Source organism: Mytilus trossulus, chromosome 14 (assembly GCF_036588685.1).
Source record: "Mytilus trossulus isolate FHL-02 chromosome 14, PNRI_Mtr1.1.1.hap1, whole genome shotgun sequence".
In the NCBI taxonomy this organism is placed as follows: Eukaryota; Metazoa; Mollusca; class Bivalvia; order Mytilida; family Mytilidae; genus Mytilus; species Mytilus trossulus.
This window is the reverse complement of record NC_086386.1, coordinates 24,187,249-24,213,646: the sequence shown is the minus strand read 5'-3', so window position 1 is coordinate 24,213,646 and position 26,398 is coordinate 24,187,249. Positions and strand designations below refer to the sequence as shown.

The window sequence follows — 26,398 nt, the reverse complement described above, 5'->3', positions numbered from 1 at the left end:
ATTATATATAAACCATTTAAATTATTCTTAAATGCACTTCCTTGTTCTGAAAATACCCAGATTTAAAGAACACAATGACATCTTTAAACGGAAGTATGTGTATATACTGGGAATATTAAAACGAAACTAAGGTAAATCATATGGTTTCTAACTACATTGTATTGTTATGACGCTTTGCTGTAAAATGGTTCGTATTTAGTAATTATGATTCTTGATGTGTTTTCTTTGTGTTTTTTCAATACACGTCTACTGAGAATGTAATTGATATACACGTGACCAAATAAAAGTACGCTTTGAACTCTTATCCTGTATACCGGTCATGTAGTTTGGGAGTCTTAATAAATTCTGTGCATGTGAAGCGCTTTTCTAGATTTACCTTCTTGTAATAAAAATAATCTTTATTTATCAAAGTCATAACAATAGGCATACAACATATAAACTACACAAAAAAAAATTGAGAATGGAAATGGGCCATGTGTCAAAGAGACAACAGTCCGACCATAGAACAGACAACAGCAGAAGGTCACCAATCATAGGTCTTCAATGCAGCCGTTTACAAAGATAAAAGTGTCTTATATCTCTGAAACTATAACGCATTTAGAGTAAATCTGACACGGGGTTAAAATGTTCATCTGGTTGACATCTTTCCGCCCAGAATGAATTAGACAACCCGTTAGTGTGTTGCTGCCCCTGAATTAGTAATTTTAAGGAAATTTTGCAGTTTTTGGTTATCTTGAATATAGCGGCGTTTTACATTTGCGCACATCTCAATTCATTTGCGCCAATTTTTTCTTTCATTGGCGCCGATTTTCTTTTTCATTTGCACCGATTTTTTAAAAGCTAAATTACAGGTGAAATGCAATTTTTCATTTATCATCATAGACCTGTTCCGATAGCCAGTTGTTCAAATGTTAGAAATTGTCAATCAATTGAGACATACTTGATGTCACATAATGTGTCTTTATACTCTAGATATGTGCTCAACACAACCGACTGGATTTTCCTCCACCAGTTCTGAGCCAGATGAAAACGACAACTATCACTTGTACATTGGGGAAAATCATCCATTATTGCGTTATGCATTGCTTATTCAAAGTCAATACGCATAACCTCGGCCACAAAGGTAAATTCTTTTTGACGGCAAAGATCGCAAACTATTTTTCCCATCAATTCATAACACTGTTCATCTTTCGATTGTTAGAGGGTATATAGTTTCCATTTTTAAATCCGTGTAGAGTATGTAACTGATAAAAGTATTTCGGACAGGACTTAAAAGTTCCATCTATAAATGTTGCAGATCCAAGGTTAAGGTGTGTAGAAAAATAAGTATACCTTTGTCTCATTTGAACTGACCTTCCGATATGTATGGCCAGTATGTACTCACCTATGTTAAACTGTAAATGCAATTGGGAGCAAATATAAAATCGGCGCAAAAGAAAAAAATAAAATCGGCGAAAATGAAAAAATGAAAATTTAAAAAATCGGCGCAAACGTCATACGCCCGCATATTATTATGGATAAAATTTAATTGTAAACAGTAATGTTGTTCAGCAAAGTAAGATCTATAGGACCAAATTTGTTAAATTTTTTGTAAATAGTTATAACCTTTTACAAAACTCTCAGTCTCCACTTAAAATACTGAGACAGAGTTTAACCAGACTAAGCCACAATTATCATTTTGGTATTTATTTTTAAAAGTGTGTCCGATGAACTCGTCCGCCAACCAACATGGTCGACATGGCTAAAAATAGAACAAAGGGGTAAAATAAAGTTGTTGGCTTATAACTCTGAAACTTAAGTAAAATTATAATGGTTGCATTATTAAATGCATCAATTGTAAACAAAAATTTCAAGTGAGCGACACAGGCTCCTTGGAGCCTCTAGTTATTCTTGCCATACTTGTCACTCAATAGTTATAACCCTTAATATGCCATAAAATGAAACGAGCAGTTACCTGTTGATGCTCATTATTTATGCAAGGTGTCTCAGTGACCTATTGGTCTAAGTAGTCGAACAACTTTTAAAATAGCTCGGACTGTACATGTCAACACCGAGTTTGCGAGTTAGAATCCCGTACGTGGAGGAGACCTATTACGGAGTCCAATCACAATTTACTAGATATGTAAGTCTTCATACCGAAGGTCAGAATTCTGTCCGGGCACTCTGGCTTTCTACGATCCACCGATATTAAAAAACTGCTCTCTATTCCAGTAAGTCTAATAAATCATACGTATTTATCAGTTGTATAAAGCAGGAATATTAGAGTTGTCTCTCTTCGTTCTTATTAACAATTTTGTTATGATTAGAAATAAAGAGATGTTATCAACTAGTTGTGACATTCATATACTTGATCTAGATAAAAGTCGCTTATCACATCTACAAAGACAGCAACTTGCTATGGATACATTATATCTAATTTAAACTCATCAGAGAGAGTATTGCGTTTTTTTGAAAATGCAACTAGTAAAATATTTTCAAATGTGTTGTATTATTAAACAACCCTTACACCTTTTCAGTAGCGGATCAAGGGGTGTCAGAGGGTTGGAAATTCCCTTTCATAGACATTTTTTCTCCTGTTTTGGACCCTACCCCTTTTTAAAAAAAATAATGGATCCGCCCCAGTTTTGCAATCTGATTAGAAGGATGGAATATTACAAATAATGATATGGTTGTGTCACACACTGCACCTTTCTTTGCAGTTGTTACTTCGTTGGTCATATCAAACAATTTAGAACTATAACCCGGTATTGAAATAATGGAATGATAGTAAAATTAATGTTATAGACACAATTATAAGACAATCAATGACATATTTTATTTTAGTTGTAAACGGAAGATAAAGATGGGAAACACCCAAGATCAGCCAGCTGTGACAAGTAAGAGGAATATAAAACTGTAGTAATTTACAGACACCTACCAAACATATAGTGACGTCACTGTAGTATTTGGAAGTTTCTAAATGTTAGAATCGTGATAAGAGAAAGGGAGCCATTTGTTTTTGTGGAATTTATTAAAACGCAACTATTTCTGTTTAAATGGGATGCCCAATATTGTTAGTATACCACTTTATCAACACACTACCCACCCTTGTAATAACTCTATGACTGATATTTAGATTACAGTAGCTAACATTGCAATAGTCTGACCCAATCAAACAAATTGTCTCGTTTTCTAGTTGCGGGCCATTTTCGGTTCATTATTCCTGTTAATCCACTTAGAAATAACATAATGATGGATATTTTTACAATTCCTAAATTTCTTGCCACTGAATAAGCGTTTAGCAAACACTTATCAGTTTTTGACTACTTAAAATAACGTACGCTTATCGTTTATCATACAATATGGTGCAATTTAAATTTTTAAAATTGTGAAATTTTATTTTAAGAAAAAAAATTATGGGTATTTTTTTTCAGGTTCTTAAATATTTTTTTTTACCCATAATGAATTACAAAACACACTATAAATATCGTAAAGAAATTCTTACAGAAGTCACTAAATGGCGTAATTATTATAAGAACGACATTAAAATCATACTTCCTGCTGTCCTAGATACGACAAAGTTCAAATAACTTTAACCCTCATGAAAAGCACAGTTTAAAACAAAACAAATAAGAATAATATTTTCGGGAAATATTTAATTTCTATTTATATGTTTCCTGTTAAATAGGATATCTGATACTATGATAACAACCAACTAAATATTTACACTTGTTATTTATCTATATTTGGGTAAAATTTAACCTACAAAATTAAAATAAAAAAATACCAGTATATTTCTTTTCTTCAAAATGTCAGCTACTAACACACCGACGGTGGTACCTTCCCCGGCAGTCACCACTACAGGGAGTACACAGGGACACCGACACCACAGATCGAGACACCATGGGTCGACTAGACAAACTAGGCCGAGATTTGTACAGATTGGAAATATAGCTCTTAGTGTTATCAAAGGGAATATAATACACCAAACGGTATGTAGGACAAATCAGCCTCAAAATATACATATTCATTGAATATAATTACTTTTTAATTTCAGGTAGTGCAACTCATATTTCGTTTATTTGTATATGACTAGGAAAGACAGTGGTCTTATTCGAGTCTGTTACCGTAAATATCTGTCGGTTGACATTATATTTTCTTTTAAATCATCTTCTTTTAATACATGATATATCCATTAACGTGGTTATATCACAAGGTCTTAACCTTATACAAGCTTTCTATAACTGTATTTTTTCTACGATTTGAAGCAGTTATTAACGCATTTGATTTAATTTACAATTCTACAAGACAATCTTATGTGCACGTTCAAGTACATGCGTATACATCGTCTATTGTAAGTTTCAGAGTTTAGTATAATTTGATGCGGTCAAGAGAATAAATGTCATTATTGAATATTTTTAAACTAATATAAAAATGTGCCTACAACAAAACATCATCTAAAGCTGTTCAGTAGTATACGTTAAAAAACATAATTTTGATTAAGAAGCGTATTTCCTTATAATTTATATCAAGTTAACGAAACCGAAACCAAACTGTTTAAATGACTCACTTAAAAATATAGATTTTCCTATGATCGAAGCGGATAAGTACATAATTATTCTAAGAGATGAGCATCACTATCAACATTCGTTGGTGATGAAATGGTTTATTTAATCTTTAAAAATATCTAGACACCTCAAGGTTACAAAATTTCCCATGATGCTCAAGCCATGATGATAGTTACATCTAATATCTAAATTAATTTAAGATAGCTGACTATCTACTGATATGTATATTATTTATTTCCTTGTTTTATTTTTTGACAAATATTTACTAAACTTTACATATGAAACGTATTTTTTACTCCACAAAAGATTAACTCACTTACAACTTTCAACCGTCGATAGGGCCATGTGTCGCACCGGGCGCGAATGGAAGCCTTCCGTCTAAAGATTAACTATGATCATTTAAATAAATTATAGAAAACACATTTTAGAACAAAATAGAAATTTTTATTAAAAAAACTTCTCATTCTTACAGACTGACGTATTAGTCAATAGCGCAGTGACAGATTTAGATCTAAGAAAAGGGAGAGCATCCAAAGCTTTATTAGAAGCTGCTGGAGATAGCATACAGTTAGAATGTACGGACCAGTATCCGTCTGGTATAAACAGCAAGACAGTGGCAATAACTGGTCCAGGCAATCTTCATTGTAAGGCAATATTTCATGTGACGTTGCCAAAATGGCAAGCTCAGGGAGACGAAAAGGTAATGTAACATATTTTCGTTGGCAAAAATTTAGAGCATATTTTTACCTTTAATTGTACCGGTATTAGAAGTCAGTACTCTTTAAGAATTGAACTTCTTTTTGTAAATTTATTGGGGTGTAAAAGCGTTGACCGAAGTACATTTTGTAAAAAAAAGTTTCAGTATACATGTTTCCATTGATATACTGCTTCCACAGAACATTTGGATGTTGAGCTGAATTAAAGCCATGATTGTTGTCCTTATAAATCCAAAAAGAATACTAACAGATGATTTTCTCCAGCTATGAAAAATCTGTCTAAAATAAAATGTTTTGATATTTCTAATTAACATTTCACAACGGTTAACTTTCTAGAATATCTTGCCATGTACAGTTCCAAATTTAAAGAAAACAAAAAAATTGACATAATGAACAACTCTTGTATGTTGCTCTTGACAATTGTTTATATTAATTTCAGAAATTATTTCGCTATCAGAAATACTTAAATGCAACTTGTCAAATATAGTTCTATAGTTGTATTTTAAGAAAAACACTTGTTTGACAATATGGAAAACACTTGTACTAACTTGCAGTATCCCAAGTGTTCTTAGTTATTTCAGAAATGGTTTTCACTATCAAAAATGCTCATTATATTTCTGTCTTGGTTCACCTCATCTGAATCCTATACATTCTGATATGATTCAATATATAATTATACCAAACAGCTTTAAGTAGTATTTTGTGACTTCAACCCAGTCATTTGGTTAACATAGTCACTTTGCCATTGATACATATAGTTATGCAGCATAGCTGCATTGTATAATAAATTCAGTAATTTCGGTTTTTACTAATATCCGTATTTACAAAATTTAATGGAGTTACTTTTTACAAAATTTCACATAATTTTTTATATGTTGAAATTGTATGTGTGTGAGAGAATTTATCCTCCACCAAATGAAATACTGCTTGTTAATCAGTAAATATTCTATATAATATAAATGTAATTTCATGGTAAGTATATTTAACCAAATTCATATAAAATGGTAATTTTTGAAACCTCAAGAAGAGATTTTATATGAATTTATAGGGTTAAATATACTTACCACAATCCACCACCACCCCTGGAATAAATTCAGTTTTTTGTTCACTTAATTGAAATTATTCAATTAAAATACAAATTAAAACTAAAGCTAGTGTATGTTACACAGGTGAACTATGACGTAGGTCAGTACATCTCATGGATGTAATTTTTAATCACCTAGTTAATTGCGATGAGAACATGTTGTGAAAGCAAACATATTTCTAAAAATGTACGCACGGTCAACGCTTTTACAACCCTATAAAGTTACAAAAAGAAGTATTCAATACTTATAATTACATTTTTTAGCTAGGATTATAAAAACACGATTTTCATGAAGTTTAATTTTTAAATTCACCCGTGCACTTTATTGTGGGACCTCGTGTCATCATGAATTGAATGTTATTGTCTCATGCAATTGCTTACGGAATAACATGTGATGTGCTATTAGCCAATCAGAATAACGTATTATAATGAAACATACATCTAATGTAATTATTTGTACATATTGTTGCAGTCCATCAATTAGTGTGAAATACAAAGGTAAAGAGGTCATTACAATTTTAAGACAATAATTTAGTATGAATTCAAAGGAATGCATTTACGTTCTTGTTGTTAAGATATCCTTAGCCGTATGTGGCTCAACTTTTTGGTATGGGATCATCAATGCTGTTAAATTTTGTACTTGTTTTGCTTTCCTACTATTTTGATCTTAGCGTTACTGATGAGTCTTATTTAAACGATACGCGTGTCTGGTGTATTAATTATAAGCCTGGTTCCTTTAATAACTATATATAATCATATCGAAATGAATTATTGTATTGCTTATTAGTGTTCTATTTTCTCCTGAATGTTCTTGCAGTAATGTATGCTGTGAGTTAGTCCTAGCTTGTAATGTTGTCATTTTAGTGTTATATCTAACATTGCCATAAAAGCGCGAGGTTTGGCTAGCTACAATACCATTTTTTTAAAATGTCCTGTACCAATTCAGGAAAATGGCAGTTGTTATATTATAGTTCGTATCTGTGTGTGTTGCATCGTCGTTTTTTTTGTTCTTCAGTGTTTCGGTTGTTTCGTTGTTTTCCTCTTTTAGTTGATGTGTTTCTATCGGTTTTAGTTTGTAACCCCGATTTTTGTTTCTCTTAATCCATTTATGACTTTCGAACAGCGATATAATACTGTTGCATTTGTTTACAAATATGATTAAGTCAATTTTAATTTTCCATGGCAATCAACTTCGTAAAATTAAAATAAAAAATATTTTTGTGTGCAATGTCTTAGAATGGTCTCAATAGAAACAGTGTAGTAAATCCTGAAAGTTCTTATAATTTCATATACGTTTTAGAACATAGATGTCGTTGTGCGTAACTGCCTTGAGGAGGCGAACAAACAGAGGCTAACATCGATGTCGTTTCCTGCACTGGGAACTGGATTCCTGAAATACCCACCAAGGACTGTTATTGCTTCAATGTTCAAAACTGTGGAAGATTTTGCCAAATCGAATCCTAATTCTACAGTCAAGATTGTGAACTGTATCGTGTTCTCTGGAGACAACGATACTTTTAAGGTACATAATAACTTTTTGCAATATTTTGTAATAATTGTATTGTTGTTTTATGATCTCATTTTCAGCAGGATTATATAGAAATAAAATTGAGAACATAAGGGGGAAAACACGCGAATTACCCGTCCACCTCCACACATTACCTCATATGGATTTAGGCACACTTAACAGCATTTTAAGCAAAAGGAGAAACACTCAAGATAGACATTCATTATTTAAACATTATAATGTGAAACGTTTTGAAATCACATATTTTATTTATATAATTTGGCTTTTGAATATTTATACTAATAAAGTCAAATGATAAATGTGAACACGCATGGGATGTTCTCGTTGTTGAAGGCGACCCGGTGAACTGTGTCATTCAGATAGTGGACTCATAAGCAATCAAAGATAATCACATTTTCTTATTTTCGTAACTTCATGATCTACAATTTTGTGCAGATTTCTATCAACGATTTTCCATGCCAATTGGCTGTATTCAATTTGACATAAACACTTTTATTTTTATTCATGGGTCATTCAATGTAATATAACTAATGCGAACATTGTGTTTCTAAACCTAGATTTGTTTACATTGACAGGAGTTTCTAGAAGAAGCAAAGTCAAAGGCAACTAGCAAAGGTGAAAAAGTCTAAACAAAATTTATATTTTAATCTATATATGTTTACCAAGATAAAGTTCATAGCATGCTGGTAATCATGTAATGAATAAAGCCATGCCAATGAGTGTAGGCCAATTGGAAGATTGTTTAAAAATATATATGCTGTTTTCATATTATACAAGATTATACGGGAACAAAAAAACAAAACAAAAGTGATTAAATAACTAATACTATTCACTAGTATACAATTTGGTGTGGAGAGAAACCGCAAGGATATTGTCATTTATATTAATACCCCTAAGAAATTAAACAGAACCAAGTCGTTTTTAGCTAACCTGACCTGAAAGGTCAAGTGAGCTTTTCTCATCACTTGGCGTCCGTCGTCCGTCGTCCGTAAACTTTTACAAAAATCTTCTCCTCTGAAACTACTGGGCAAAAATTAACCAAACTTGGCCACAATCATCCTTGGGGTATCTTGTTTAAAAAATGTGTCCGATGACCTGGCCATCCAACCAAGATGGCCACCACGGCTAATAATAGAACACAGGGGTAAAATGTATATTTTGGCTTATATCTTTGAAACCAAAGCATTCAAAGCAAATCTGACAAGGGGTAAAATTGTTGATCAGGTCAAGATCTATCTGCCCTGAAATTTTCAGACGAATCGGACAACCTGTTGTTGGGTTGCTGCCCCTGAATTGGTTATTTTAAGGAAATTTTGCAGTTTTTGGTTATTATCTTGAATACTATTATAGATAGAGATAAACTGTAAACAGCAATAATGTTCAGCAAAGTAAGACCTACAAATAAGTGAAATCACCAAAATTGTTAGTCAACCCCTTAAGGAGTTATTGCCCTTTATAGTCAAATTTTAACAACTTTTCGTCATTTTTTGTAACTTGTACAATAAAATCTTCTTCTCTGAAACTACTTGGCCAAATTTAACCAAACTTGGCCACAATTATCATTGTGGTATATAGTTTTAAAAATGTGTCCGATGACCCCGCCTACCAAACAAAATGGCCGACATGGGTAAAATTAGAACATAGTGGTAAAATGCAGCTTTTGCTTTAAATCTTTGAAACTAAGACATTTAGGGCAAATCTTTCATAATTTAAATGTCCATCAGAATAAGATCTACCCCCTCGCAAATTTTCAGATGAATCCAACAACCTGTTGTTGGGTTGCTGCCCTTAAATTGGTAATTTTAAGGAAATTTTGCAGTTTTTGGTTATTATCTTGAATACTATTATAGATAGAGATAAACTGTAAACAGCAATAATGGTCAGCATAGTAAGATCTACAAAAAGTCAAATGATCAAAATTGTTAGAGGACCCCTAAAGGAGTTATTGCCCTTAATAGTCAACATTTAACAACTTTTCGTCATTTTTGTAACTTGTACACAAATCTTTTTTTCTAAAACTATGGGCCAAATTTAACCAAATCATTACTAGGGTATCTATTTACAAAAAGTGTCTAATGACCCCGCCTCACAACCAAAATGGCCGACATAAGTAAATACAGCAACAGGTGAGCGACACATGCTCTTGAGAGACTCTAGTTTTGACAAGTAATTAAATCAACCACAAATCATTATGAAATGGTAAGTTCTTTGAATAACCTCGTTGTGCATAAACAGTTTTAAATGAACAAATATATCAATAGCTTGGACATGTATGTTAAAAAAAAGGAATTTGTTAAAAAAATATTACACAGTAAGCATTAGAATAATTTTGTCTTCATTTAAATGAAAGTCCTTTCATTAATTTCCTTTTTCGAGATTAGTTCAAATCGATGGACGTCGCCCTTAAGTGCTCTTCATCATGATATGTATCGGAAATGGTGTGATTCACGTATAATATTTCATTCATTCGTTTATTCTTAAGAATGAAAAAAATTATACAATATAAGAATTAAAATATATCAACGGAACTGCGCTTGACACTATCTTAAGGTTGCTCAATTATTCTGAACTTTTAACGTAAATTAATGTCCATTATACCTTACTTACATGCAGACGATACTGAGCCTCCACGCAATTAGTTGGATACTCATAAATAGAGCATTTGCATTTATCAAGTATTTGCTGGCGTATCCGTATCGACGTATCGTATAACACGTATATGAGGAAAGGATAAATTAAGGCTAGCTGGTCCCGATGAAAATATTTCATAATGCCTTAAAATTTTATTGAGATCGGGGTAAAATCATTATTGTAAGCAAATCTACCCGATACGTATACGTCGATCCGTGTCCGTATCCTGATACGTGAATAATGCAAATGCTCTAATAGAGCATTTGCATTAATCAAGTATTAGCTGGCGTATCTGTATCGTTGTATCGTATAACACGTATATGAGGAAAAGATAAATTAAGTCAAGTTGGTCCCGATGAAAATATCATATAATGCATTAAATTTTAATTGAGATCGGGGTTAAATCATTATTGTAAACAAATCTGTTCGATACGTATACGTCGATCCGTGCACGTATCCTGATACGTGAATAATGCAAATGTATTAATATTAGAAGTGGGACATTTAAAGACGTATCGTATCCGTTTCTGATACGTTGACGTATCTGAAGATATCTATGTGTTATTCATTTCATAGATTATTTTCGTGTTTAAATAAATGTTTTTCTATGTTAGACATCTTTCTGTCATTAATACCCATTGATACAGTCTTTTTATTACATGATAATTTTCAATTTATGAATACTCGTTTATATCTAAACCGGGCACTCGATAAAAGACACTTCGTTCAGAAAATCGGGACTTGGTGGCAAATATACTGAAAATCTACAACAGACTTAAAATTAAGTTATTTTTTAATGAAAAAAAATAAACATAGTTTACTCACTCGTTTGATGTGCTAGCGTTTATGGTTTACAAAAAGACATACCAACCTGTAAATTCAAATGAAAGTCGTGTTAAGTCACCAAAGTCGAACGCACCCTAGATGGTGTACTCGGGGTACACATTTTAATAAAAGGATTGCCTGCTAATTTATAAATTTATTATTATTGGTATCAGTAATCAATTCGATTCATATGATATGGATGATTCAATTCCCTTTTATTAGCAAATTCAAATTACGTATATACATATCGCTAAGGCAGCATTACATATAGTGGCAGCTGAGGGTGAAACAATTTTTTTTTTCTCAGAATCAAATACAATTTTTTTTTTCTCCAAAAACTGGAAACAAACTTTTTTTCCAAAAAAAAACATAACTCCCCCGTCCCCCCCCCCCCCCCCGAAAATCAAATGGTTGCTGCCTAACTTTAATTGTTTTATAATTCAACTTCACGCCAGGGTAGTTCTAATGATTTAAATATCAAGTTTTAAAACATGTAGTGTTATGTACTGTAACAAGTGAATAGATTGACACGAAAATCACGTGATTGTTAAGGGTGTGTAAATGTTAGCTTCTGATGTCGTCCATGCAATGTTTTCATAATTGTATTATAAGAACTGTTAATATAGTAGAAACATCATTTTAGGACAATAAATATAATAAAGTGCAGATTTTGACATACAAGACGGGAGTATGTAAACACAAATTATATATAAATTAAACAATTATTCAATATCATAAAAGAACAATTTATACATTAAAAATGAAATAGATTAAACATTGCCCTCTACTTTTCCCCCTTTTTTCGATTACTATTTATGCACGTAAACAATCATTTGAATAATAACCCATATATACGTTTAGATACGCCAACGTATCAGATACGGATACGATACGTCTTTAAATGTCCCACTTCTAATAGCTATGTTCCGGACCATATGAGTATTTGCACCATACGCGTATGGTCATGACCGTATGGGTAACATTGAAAAAGGAAAAAAAGGAATGTGTCAAAGCGACAACCACCCGACCATGGAGCAGACAACAGCCAAAGGCCACCAATGGGTCTTCAATGTAGCAAGAAACTCCCGTACCCGGAGGCGTCTTTCAGCTGGCCCCTTACAAAATATGTATACCAGTACAGTGATAATGGACGTCATACTAAGCTCGGAGCTAGAGGCTCCTGATTTGGGACAGGCGCAAAATTGCGGCAGGGTTAAACATGTTTATGAGATCCCAACCCTCCCCCTATGGCTCTAGCCAACGTAGAAAAGTAAACGCACAACAATACGCACATTAAAATTCAGTTCAAGAGAAGTCCGAGTCTGATGTCAGAAGATGAAAAAAAAGAAAATAAATAAAATGACAATAATACATAAATAACAGCAGACTAATAGCAGTTAACTGACATGCCAGCTCCAGACCTCAATTAAACTGATTGAAAGATTATGTCTTTATCATATAAATATCAGGCACAACCCCTCCCGTTAGGGGTTTAGTATCATACGATTATAAAATATATGATAAGAACATAACTCGTGTCATGCCAACAACTGTTTTTTTTTAATAAATGTGTTTAGTTCCGATGCAAAGACCTTATAAGTGAATCAATATTAAAGCCAAAATATACAATCTTAAATGACCTGACAACAGTATCGTAACTATATCCTTTCTTAATATGGGTATATACTCGTACGATCCGACCAGTCCGACCGTACGCGTATGGTCGGGGTAACTAACACTCTGTTACAGCTTACTTTTAATACTTCTAAACTCTTCATAGGGGGTGTTGCTAAACGGCGGAAACGGAAACGGAACGGAAACGGAAAACGGAAACAGAAATAAATAAATATCTTTTCTTTTTGGTTATTTTATCTACATAGGCATGTTTGATATATTATTACACAAGAAAAAACCCAGTGGAATGAATCAAAAACAAAAGATTGTAAAGCATAAAGTATTGAAATAATTACCAGGAGATAATGATACTATGTTATTGAAATATTTGATAAAGTAATGTGTACGTCGTTCGTGCAAATCAGGATAGTCTGTTCGACTTTTTTTTTTAAATTTTTCTTTAAAGTTTGGTCAATGCCAAGTTAGCAACCCAACAACGTAAAAAAAATCTCTATTGACCTTAATAAAAGATTGATAAAAGATTGCAATACTGAAGTAAGCTGTTTGGTATTTACGTAGGAAAAGCATTGTATCTCTTATAATATAAAGACAATAGGTAGAATTCTGAGAGTACTCGCAGAGCTATCATACTATTATTCACCAATTTTTCAACAATCATCACTGCCAGCTAGATACCTGATAAATGGACAACATGAGACATTTGTGCATTTTCGCAAATTAAGTATCTCAAACATGCATTCTCTGCAAGATGCTGCAGCATATAGTATAGTCCAACATAATGTGTAACCGTCTAGATTATTATAATATCATCAAGGCTTTACGTCTTAGATGTATGATTCTTTTATTATTTGTTCGAGGCTTTGAAATAGCTTTAGGTCTATATTTTTTATCTTCTATGGCCTATTTCTTGTGGCCCGCATAATTTTTATTTATTAAATTCATATTCCAACTTTGTTCTCGCCCATACTAAAGTTACTATGTCTTTACGTTTTGGATAGCATGGTTTATTTTATAGTGGTACATATTCAGTTGATGTCTTCTTAGTTGATACAATTATAGTGAAATGTTCATTCAATATTTTTGCTCTGTCATGGTCGTTTTCTGGTACTATGACCTGCTTTAGTCTTTATTGGTATACTTTGAGAGAGTTTTTTTTATCTGACCTGGCCCTGCTAAGTGAGCTTTTCCCGTCACTTGACGTTCGTCGTATGATTTCATCTTTGTTGACTTTTACAAAATTTCTCAGCCTCTGAAACTCCTGGGCCAAATGTTAGTGAACTTCTGTTTTTTAAGGAAGTCGTCTGATAGTTTTGGTTAAAATTTTGCAACAATTAATATTGGTGTATCTAATTAAAACAAACTGTTGGATAACCCTGCCTGTCAGCCAATTGGCCGACATAGCTTAAATTAAATCATTATAGAGATAAAAAGCAAGTGCTGTCTATTAAGAAACACTATGAAAAACGAAAACCTGATGTGAAAAATATATCTTATCTAACATCGGACTCGGACTTCTTTTAAAATGAGTTTTACTGTGTGTGTATGCCGCGTATATATGTGTTTCTTTATTATACATTGGCTAGAGGTATTGGGGGAGAGTTGAGATCTCACAAAACATGTTTAACCCCGCCACATTTTTGCGCCTGTCCAAAGTCAGAAACCTGTGCCCTTTTCAGTCTTGTATATTTTCATTTATATGTTTTAGAGTTTGTTGTGACACCCATTTTCACTGTACTAGTACACAATTTTATTTAGGGACCAGCTGACACCACCTCCGGATGCGGAATTTTCTCGCTGCGTTGAAGACCCATTGGTGGCCTTCGGATGGTGTCTGCCATCTGCTCTTTAGTCAGGTTGTTGCCTCTTTGGCATATTCACCGTTTTCATTCTCAATTTTATTAGAATAATGAGTTCTACCTAATGTCTATTCATGCACGTAAAAACGGTCAAATGTAACCTTATCGACCTTATATGACGAATTTTCTTGCTTGCCTGTTCACTTGATATATTGAAATATATGGCAAATAGATAAAACTTTTAACAGCAAAAATTACTAGCAAGACATAATGATTTTCACAGTTCTTTATTTCCACAAAAACTGCAAAATTCCCTTAAATTCCGTCTACACAAAAGTTTCTTTCCGTTTCTGTTTCCGTTCCGTTTTCCGTTTCCGCCATTTAGCAACACCCCTTCATAGGGTATGACAGTCCAATAAAATGACGATATCATGTAGGTCATTTTATTATTATATTATAATAAAACAATTATCTAAATAAAACTCAGACGTTTAACACTGTTAATTTTAATTACTTTTCAAAACTATAATAATATCAGATTATTACATGGCATTTGTCATATCGCATGTATTATCAGCCCTAGATTCAATATCAGCCCAAGAGCCGCATGGCTCGAGGGCTGATATTGACCGAGGGCTGATAATACATGCGATATGACATGTTATGATCTTTTTATCATATGCTTCAACAGTAAAAATATTAACATATTAATGTATTGATCCTTTTACGTGGTTCCCGAAGTTTAAAGAGTAAAAACGTTCACGGAAGTCGGACCCAAATTTGATACATTCAAATATGAAACTTTTCTATCATATTCCTCAACAGAGAAAAAAAAAACCAACAGTTTAATATAAACGAATCGACAAAAAAAATTATTTCAACAATATGCATAAGTATGAACATTGTTTGGAAAAGTTATTTTTAAAAAAAACCTTTCTAAATTATGTTTCAGAAAAAATAAAAAAACGCATTTATTTAATAATTTGCTTGTTTTTTATTATTTTTATTATTTTTTTTATTATTTTACACGATAAACTTTCCATTATAATTGTTTTGTACACTGACTATTTTGTAATGTTTTTCACTGAAAACGTAGCATTGAAGTGTATTTTCAGGAATTGGCCGAGTATCACCGGAATGCCATGTGATTACGTTACGGAAAGGCATGTGATAACAATCGAAGCATGTGATAAACTTTTCATATCAGCCCACTTAGAACCAATTCGAAAAATATGAAATTTACGTAAATTTAATGCTATTATCATACTGTAAAATTTATATGTTATTTAGTCTTAAGTATATGATAAACACATTTTATTACGATGGTCATTACCGATGGTCATAACAGATTTGCTATTACGAGTGAATGGCAATATGTCGACTTAAAAAATAAATTCCAAAAATTTCTTAATGAACTGTTACACAAGAAGCCACTGGAAAGTAATATAGTTTATTTAAGTTATCTTGTGAGTATGGTGAAGTGCAGTTATGAGGCTTCGATATTTGAGATCGTTGATATATCGGAATGGCGTACGGTCGGACCATATGAGTACTAGTTAACGCATATGGTCATGACCATACTCATATGGTCCGGAACAGCTATACAAATGCCGCTGTCGAACAGTAGTATGAATTAACTAATCAAAAGATAATTTAGTTAGCATCCAAGTGTAAATATAAAATCTGAAGTTCAAATAGTAAAAAAATCAGGAAAATAGAGAAGTTAAAATTAAATGTGACCCTTTCCTCTGAAATCTCAAAATCTTCCCGCCATGAATGTATATATTTTATTTGATTCTTATGAAATATCCAGTAGTTAGTCACCCAAATCTGTAGAATTCATGAATAATATTTTTCTTCTTTAATTTCAAGGTCTACAAGAAAAAGACATGGTAACCCGAAATTCTCTGGATGCAAACATTGGTACCATCAGTATAAACATTGCAGTAGGATCTATCATAACTGAAAGAGTAAGGATGGTTATAAAAAAGAGGACGTTTACAAAATAAAAAAAGGAGAATGCATGATTTTTAGTCATAATTTGGAAAGAACTTTCAAACAGTTCAGTAGTTATAATTATCAATCACCACTGGTATAACTTTATATATATTGTTTTATATAAGCTATAGTCACACCTAGTGCGAGATAATTTTAACCTCTGACGACCCTTGTCAATAACTTAATGGGGTATATGGTATCTATAAAGAAAACTTGAAGGCAGTCAAATGTCAAAGCAATCTCTGGCTTAAAGTGAGCCGAAAGATATCAAAGTAATATGCAAACTCGTTAGTCGACAAAAACTGACAAAGATATGGCAAATAAACAAAAAACGACAAAAAAAACAACAACAAAAAACGGAACGTAAAACACAAAATAGAAAAACTTATTAATTAACACGAACCACCTCCCCTCAACCTACTTAACCCCTAACCCCCCCCCAAAAAAAACCAACATAAAAACAAACGGGAAAGCTCTGAGTTGCCCTGAGCGAGTAAGCTTATCTGACGCCACATGTGGCAAAATATTCATATTTGGGTGTCTGTACGTTCAAAAAAGAGGATTTTTCATTCATGGTTTTAAAAAACTAGGACCTGCAAGACTTCCTGATTCAAAGCAAAGGTCTTTGATGTAAGCTATATATTACAGAACCTGGCTTCAAATTTTTATCCTTAAGTAAAACTTACAATATAAATTTTTAATAATCTCCGTTTCAGTGCATTCAATGATATATCATACATATTGAAATTGCTTCGTTTTTTCCGTTGTATTGTAGGCCGACGTTATAGTGAGTTTTTTCCGTTGTATTGTAGGCCGACGTTATAGTGAATAGTTGTCCCTCTGATATGAAACTTGATGCAAGACCAGGATTGGGAAAGGCTATGTATGAAGCTGCCGGAAGTGGACTTCAGGCAGAAATTGACCAAAACTATCCCAATGGTATAAAAATTGGGGACCTGGCTGTGACTGGTGGTCATTCACTACATTGTAAAAAGCTCTATCACGGGTGTATGACATCTTTCTATGCAAAGAAAGCAAGTGGATTGCTTCCAGAGAAGGTTTGAATCAATACCTCTAATGTAAATTTGACACTCTCTTACGTATATTTTCGATACTGCCTAAACGTATAAAACATATTGCAAAATACACACAGACTATTAACATAAAGAAAATGATAATGGAGAATAGATTTTTGTTCATTAAACATTTTGCTTTACTTTTAAACATATCAATTGAAAAGTGTAATTTATGACACAAGTCTCTTGATTATTTGTCATTTGAATACTTGTGTTAACCTTTTTTGTGTCTCATAAACCATTTTGCACATAAAGAAAATATAATAATTCATGATTGAGGTATCGATTCATTTAAAAAAAAATGTAAATGCATTCACGGCATTTTTTTTGTACATCGGTTTACTACTGATGCCTTTATACTATGCCATGAAAATTTTGATTTTAGGAGAATAATACTGAAACCTCAATTTAGCTATTTTTGTGTTTTTCTAGGTTCTACAAAATTTTGTTACAAAGTGTCTAGTCGAAGCTAAAAAAAAATCAGTTCAAAGCATAGTCTTTCCAGCGCTAGGAACGGGCTTTCTGAAGTTTCCTCCAAAAACTGCTGCTACTAATGTAATAAAGGCGATAAGAGAATTTGAGACGAACAACTCGCCATCAACCCTCAAAACGATTAAAATTGTTATTTTTGGTGGAACAAACGATTGGAGCTCCGTTGAACAGGTAATCGCATACCGTGTAGAGGGTTATTGTCGCGGGGTGCACATTTTCTATTATTTTCGCGGATAGAACAAAATCACGAAAAATGCGCCAATTTAAAACGGCACATGTAAAGGTATTAATAAAAGTTTTCAAATCGCAAAAATAAAAACCGCCAATATATTTCATATTATACCTAATTCAATGAAAATCGCGAAATTTTACGCCCTCGAAAATAATCCTCTGTACAGTATTCAAATTTGATTATGAAAGAAATTGATGAATACATAATTGCAAGACGTATTAGTAACTTAATATTTTCTAGAGCTGAAACAAACATTTATATCATATAGATAACATACTGCATTGTCTATTCTTTGTGTTGTCTGTATTAGTTTGTATATTACTTTTTGACAATTGAAAGTAAGATTTCAATCATGATTTTGAAATTTTATCAGATATCAATTTCGTTGTAAGAGTCAATATATAATATACAATATAACTGACATATGTGACGTTATAGGCTTCGAATTGATTTTGATTATTCGTGGTAATTTTGGTATTATGACGAAACACTAAATATTGGTCCTCTCAATTCATTGGATAATTATAATTAAAAACAAAAAAAGAAGTTTTTTTTAATTATGCGACAAACACCAATGAGCACAAGTGTCAAATGTTATAAGAAAATAATAATGTACCAATAAATTGTAAGCATTAGTGTATTATTTTACAGGCGTACACATCAGAAGTTACCACATCAGGTAGAGGAGGTATAATATACTTACAAAACATTATGTTTGTGATTGCTTTTATTAAATTATTAAGTGTATCTTAAGAAAAATGTGGTACCATTAAAATTTAATTCAGAACACCACGGTCGCTTAAAGAATGTCATCTTCATTATTAATTATATACTTTTAAGGACAAAACTGACAAGAGTTTTGGACGAACGAAATTAATATAGTATTATATTCATTTTGATGCAGTTCTATATATCTGCAATTTTGTGAAAATACTAACAAAGTTGTAATTATCGATTATTATGATTATCGCAATTCAAACAAATATCTTGACTGGAAGCAGTGTTGTTGGCTGCTAGGTATTGTCATTAATTATTATAAGTTGTAACCAAAATAAAAAACCTTATAATTAGATTTTTTTCCTAATTATGGGCAATTGATTTCAGCTGTTGTTTAGGGTTATAAGATTTTGTGTGCACGACCTTCAAATGAAATATGTTTAAATATAATGTATATTTATTTCAATGCTAAATGGTAAATGTTTCCATTTTAAAAAAGCAACTAAAAATTCCTCTGGTATAGATTTCAAAGAAATGTAATAATACTTTATTTTCATTAAAGCGACTGCCAATGTAGTTCAAGCACCACCATCCCAAATACCAAAACGTGGTACAAGAGCTTACCTTGCTCATAAATACAAAGAAGAACCAAGAACGCCATCATATTGGACACACTTCAAGAATACCAAAACCATAAAAGAATGGAATACCACCCAAAAGGGCAATCCCTACAAAGTTTCAACCGTGGACCCAAAAACTTATCAATCTATTTCTAGAGCATTCAGCAGTACTGGAGGGTCAAAGATAGTTCGAATCGAAAGAATAGAGAATATTTTACTCTTTGAGCAGTACACGCAAGAGTGTCAACGAACTTTCCGAAAGGCTTATGTTACTCAAGCATGTATACCTCTCAAAATTGTGCCACAATCAACTGGTATTGCACTTACTATGAAACACCTTGATAAAGAGATGACCGAGCAATTACACGACGAAATTAATGAATTTTATTTGTTTCATGGTACAAAAGTTGCTGTAGTTGATGTTATCACACAACAAGGTCTAGATAGTAGGCTTGCTTCATCAGGACTGCTAGGGACAGGAGTATATGCTGCCGATATGGCAGACAAATCGGCTGGTTATACAGGTAAACCTTAATTGGAAACTAATACATTGATTCTTGCTGAGGAGTCCAAACATTACTAAAAAACGTCTTAAAGAATTAAACATTTAACAATCGTTAACGTTTCATCAACTATCTTTTTCACCTGTTGATACAATATACAAGGTTCTGGTAAAGAACAGTTATAACAAATAGTTAACTGGAAAACATCAAAGATGCGTCATAAAAATATCCCGACATCCTTTGACCAGGATCTTATTTCTGACAGGTTCATGAGTATGTGGCTGTGTGAAACGAATTTTTAGATATCTCAAAATTTCCCTTTTTAGCTCACCTGGCCCGAAGGGCCAAGTGAGCTTTTCTCATCACTTGGCGTCCGTCGTCCGTCGTCGTCCGTCGTCGTTAACTTTTACAAAAATCTTCTCCTCTGAAACTACTGGGCCAAATTAAACCAAACTTGGCCACAATCATCATTGGGGTATCTAGTTTAAAAAATGTGTGGCGTGACCCGCCAAACCAACCAAGATGGCCGCCATGGCTAAAAATAGAACATAGGGGTAAAATGCAGTTTTTGGCTTATAACTCAAAAACCAAAGCATTTAGAGCAAATCTGACATGGGGTAAAATTGTTTATCAGGTCAAGATCTATCTGCCCTGAAATTTACAGATGAATCGGACAACCCGTTGTTGGGTTGCTGCCCCTGAATTGGTAATTTTAGGGAAATTTTGCTGTTTTTGGTTATTTTCTTGAATATTATTATCGAAAGAGATAAACTGTAAACAGCAATAATGTTCAGCAAAGTAAGATCTACAAATAAGTCAACATAACCAAAATGGTCAATTGACCCCTTTAGGAGTTATTGCCCTTTATAGTCAATTTTTTACCATTTTTTGTAAATCTTAGTAATCTTTTACAAAAATCTTCTCCTCTGAAACTACCAAGCCAAATTAAAACAAACTTGGCCACAATCATCATTGGGGTATATAGTTTAAAAAATGTGTGGCGTGACCCAGCCAATTAACCAAGATGGCCGCCATGGCTAAAAATAGAACATAGGGGTAAAATGCAGTTTTTGGCTTATAACTCAAAAACCAAAGCATTAAGAGCAAATCTGACAGGGAGTAAAATTGTTTATCAGTTCAAGATCTATCTGCCCTGAAATTTTCAGATGAATTGGACAACACGTTGTTGGGTTGCTGTCCCTGAATTGGTAATTTTAGGGAAATTTTGCTGTTTTTCGTTATTATCTTGAATATTATTATAGATAGAGATAAACTGTAAACAGATGTAGTGTTCATCAAAGTAAGATCTACAAATAAGTCAACAAGATCAAAATGGTCAGTTGACCCCTTTATGAGTTATTGCTCTTTACAGTCATTTTTAACCATTTTACGTAAATCTTAGTAATCTTTTACAAAAATCTTCTCCTCTAAAACTACCAGGATAAATTAAAACAAACTTGGCCGCAATCATTATTGGGGTACCTAGTTTAAAAAATGTGTGGCATGACCTGGCCAACCAACCAACATGGCCGCCATGGCTAAAAATAGAACATAGGGGTAAAATGCAGTTTTTGGCTAAAACTCAAAAACCAAAGCATTTAGAGCAAATCTGACAGGGAGTAAAATTGTTTATCAGGTGAAGATCAATCTGCCATGAAATTTGCAGATGGATCGGACAACCTGCTGTTAGGTTGCTGCCCCTGAATTAGTCATTTTAAGGAAATTTTGCCGTTTTTTGTTATTATCTTGAATATTATTATAGATAGAGATAAACTTTAAACAGCAACAATGTACAGCAAAGTAAGACCCAAAAATAAGTTAACATGACCAAAATGGTCAATTGACCCCTTAAGGAGTTATTGTCCTTTATAGTGCATTTTTAACAATTTTCATAAAATTTGTAAATTTTAACTAACATTTTCGACTAAAACTTTTAGGCCAAGTTCAATATAGATAGAAATAATTGTAAGCAGCAAGAATGTTCAGTAAAGTAAGATGTACAAACACATCACCATCACCAAAACACAATTTTGTCATGAATTCAAATGCATCCTTTGTTTAATATTCACATAGACCAAGGTGAGCGACACAGGCTCTTTGGAGCCTCTAGTTAATCTTGACCTGAATAACAGAACACACCAACATGGACATACATTGAAAATCAGCACGGACAAGTTGGTATATAAACATATGCAAATAAAAAACCAAAACAAACGTACCAGAATGTTTTTAATAAATATCGTATAATAGCTGCTAAAAAGAAAACTATTTGAAAACGGTTTCTAGTGATGCAGGAGAAGTATTATCAGAAAAATATAGACTTAAAATATCAATGATTGTATTTTGTTATTTTAAATGCAATTGACGATTGTTTCGTTAGAGGTTTTTTACTGGGGACATCTTTGCGTTATAAATAAAGGCAAAATTAGTATACGGGTGTTCAAAAGTCATAAATCGATTGAGAGAAAACATATCCGGGTTACAAACTATAACTAAATAAAACATCAACAATAAGAGAAAAACAAAGGAACAACAGGAACACAAAAGTGTAACAAGTGGAAACGTACAAATGTATTGTGATTATTCAAAGTCCAATATGATAAATTAATCCCCTCCGTTAATTTGAAAATATTTATAATTCATTTCAGATCAAAATCAAAAGGGAGAGAGTAAGATGTTTTTAATGAGAGTTTGCTTAGGTGATATTTTCATTACAACACAGACAAAAGCGTTTAAAAGACCTCCTTGTAAAACGTGCAATAGTGATTTGTGTACAACACACCCAGAACTTTATGATTCCGTCGTTGCAGAATTCAATAGAAGGGAATTCGTCGTGTATGATAGCTGTAAATGCTACCCGGAATATCTTATAACATACAAATGATATTAGTTATAAGGATATTTTAATTACATTTTTAGCTCACCTGACCTGAAAGGTCAAGTGAGCTTTTCTCATCACTTGGCGTCCGTCGTCCGTCGTCCTGCGTCCGTCGTCCTGCGTCCGTCGTCCGTCGTCCGTAAACTTTTACAAAAATCTTCTCCTCTGAAACTACTGGGCCAAATGTTACCAAACTTGGCCACAATCATCCTTGGGGTATCTAGTTTAAAAAATGTGTCCGGTGACCTGGCCATCCAACCAAGATGGCCGCCATGGCTAAAAATAGAACACAGGGGTAAAATGTATATTTTGGCTTATATCTTTGAGACCAAAACATTTAGAGCAAATCTGACATGGGGTAAAATTGTTAATCATGTCAAGATCTATCTGCCATAGAATTTTCAGATGAATTGGACAACCCGTTGTTAGGTTGCTGCCCCTGAATTGGTTATTTTAAGAAAATTTTGCAGTTTTTGGTTATTATCTTGAATACTATTATAGATAGAGATAAACTGTAAACAGCAATAATGTTCGGCAAAGTAAAACCTACAAATAAGTCAACATGACCAAAATTGTCAGTCAACCCCTTAAGGAGTTATTGCCCTTTATAGTCAATTTTTAACAAATTTTCGTCAGTTTTTGTAACTTGTACAAAAATCTTCTTCTCTGAAACTACATGGCCAAATTAAACCAAACTTGGCGATAATTATCATTGTGGTATATAGTTTGAAAAATATGTCCGATGACACCGCCTACCAAACAAAATGGCCGACATGGCTAAAATTAGAACATAGTGGTACAATGCAGTTTTTGATTTATATCTTTAAAACTAAGACATTTAGGGCAAATCTTTCAAGATTTAAATGTCCATCAGAATAAGATCTATCCCCTCGCAAATTTTCAGATGAATCTGACAACTCGTTATTGGGTTGCTGCCCTAAAATTGGTAATTTTAAGGAAATTTTGCAGTTTTTGGTTATTATCTTGAATACTATTATAGATAGAGTTAAACTGTAAACAGCAATTTTGTTCAGCAAAGTAGGATCTAGAAATAAGTCAACATGATAAAAATTGTAAGAGTACCCCTTAAGGAGTTATTGCCCTTTATAGTCAATTTTGAACAAATTTTCGTCTTGTAACTTGTACAAAAATCTTCTTTTCTAAAACTATGGGCCATATTAAACTAAACGTGGCCACAATCATCACTATGGTTTCTATTTAAAAAAAGTGTCTAATGACCCCACCTACCAACCAAGATGACCAACATCAGTAAATACAGTAACAGGTGAGCGACACAGGCTCTTGAGAGCCTCTAGTTTAAAATGTCTTTGGTTCTTACTTTTATCAATTGTTGTTGGTTACTAATATACCTTCGCAAAAATTGAAAAGGTTTCAAGTCCAATTATGTAGATGTTATTTAAAGACATTTGTTTTAAAGAATAATATATTCAAATGAAATGTTAATGAATTAATTTGAGGAAAAATGTTTTTTTTATCTATACATATATTGAAAAATGTTTATTGTATTAGAAAAATTCGGCATGGTATATTAATGATAATTAATTTATGAAAAAAATTGTTTAAATATATATCTTCAATAGATTTTTCTTAAAATTGATAAAAGATTTATGTCTGCATATTTCATGTAAATAATAAAACAAATAAAGTCTCAAAGTTTATAACGAACATATTGCATAACAGGAGTGCATATCAGTTACCAAGTCAGAAATATGACAGTAGTTATGCATTCGTGTTATGTGTTTGGGCTTTAGATTTTGTCATTTCATTAAGGTCTTTACTCGGAGGTCGGTATTTTTGTAATTTTACTTTTTTTGTACGGAAGCCCTGGAGTACCATGCTTAAAAATTACTAACATGTGTGCGAAAATTGAAATTTACTTTAATTGCATGGTATTCCAGGGCTTCCGTAAATTTATGTAAATTATTCCAGAAGTGTGTATATAAATCAAAATTCCTAACGTCAATATTTGCTTTGCGCATCGCTGTGTGTTTGTCTATTCCACACGGTCCATATGTAAAGCGGGAGGGTTAACCACAAAATATTGTTCACCACGCCGCAAAGTTTATAACGAACATATTGCATAACAGGAGTGCATATCAGTTACCAAGTCAGAAATATGACAGTAGTTATGCATTCGTGTTATGTGTTTGGGCTTTAGATTTTGTCATTTCATTAAGGTCTTTACTCGGAGGTCGGTATTTTTGTAATTTTACTTTTTTTGTACGGAAGCCCTGGAGTACCATGCTTAAAAATTACTAACATGTGTGCGAAAATTGTAATTTACTTTAATTGCATGGTATTCCAGGGCTTCCGTAAATTTATGTAAATTATTCCAGAAGTGTGTATATAAATCAAAATTCCTAACGTCAATATTTGCTTTGCGCATCGCTGTGTGTTTGTCTATTCCACACGGTCCATATGTAAAGCGGGAGGGTTAACCACAAAATATTTTTCACCACGCCGCATTGATGCGCATTTCCCATTACATAGTTTTCATGAAAGAATGATATGATCTAATGAATATACCATAAACATATATGAGCAAGTATATTATTATTAATAAACTTAATTAAGTCTGTATTTGTCGTATCCCATGCTCTCATTGTAAATAAATATCTTAAGATAATTCTTTACCAGGAAATGTTCATGGTTTTACTTCAAATATCACCCCAAAAAACTATCCTTTAAATTCCCAGGATGTCTATATGAAAGATTATTTAAAGCAAATGGCGTACTGAAATGAAAAATAAATTGCAAAATAGTTACATTTATCAGAACGAAATTTGGAAATAATTGGTATACACAGAAAATGTTACGCTCATTCAGAGGAAATTCTCATACTTTGAAGTACGCAGTAAAGCAACAAATGATAATGCCCTCGACTTCTATTGAGACGGGCAGATTATGAGTTGCAAGGTAACAGCAAATTAGAATAAGTTGAAATCTTTCCTTTAACTCTATAATTAGAATTATACTATAACGTGCTTTAATGTCAATTCAGACGGGAAAAGAGTACGAATTATCTATCTTGGTTCTGAATACGAAAATATGCATTTCAGAAATGAATCCTAGAACTTCAATATAATATTGAATACTCTT

General features: G+C 32.7%; 1 protein-coding gene across 1 annotated transcript; it reads left to right on the top strand.

Moving 5' to 3' along the window:
• Positions 1–25,840, top strand: LOC134697605 (protein mono-ADP-ribosyltransferase PARP14-like). Its single transcript, XM_063559889.1, has 12 exons — positions 1–131; positions 2,824–2,876; positions 3,796–3,971; positions 5,020–5,247; positions 7,648–7,869; positions 8,451–8,490; positions 16,635–16,732; positions 17,573–17,818; positions 18,269–18,499; positions 19,212–19,248; positions 19,840–20,421; positions 23,049–25,840. The coding sequence occupies exons 2-12, from the start codon at positions 2,843–2,845 to the stop codon at positions 23,282–23,284; spliced, it is 2,130 nt and encodes a 709-aa protein (XP_063415959.1). The 5' UTR covers positions 1–131; positions 2,824–2,842; the 3' UTR covers positions 23,285–25,840.
• Positions 25,841–26,398: the final 558 nt, after the last annotated feature.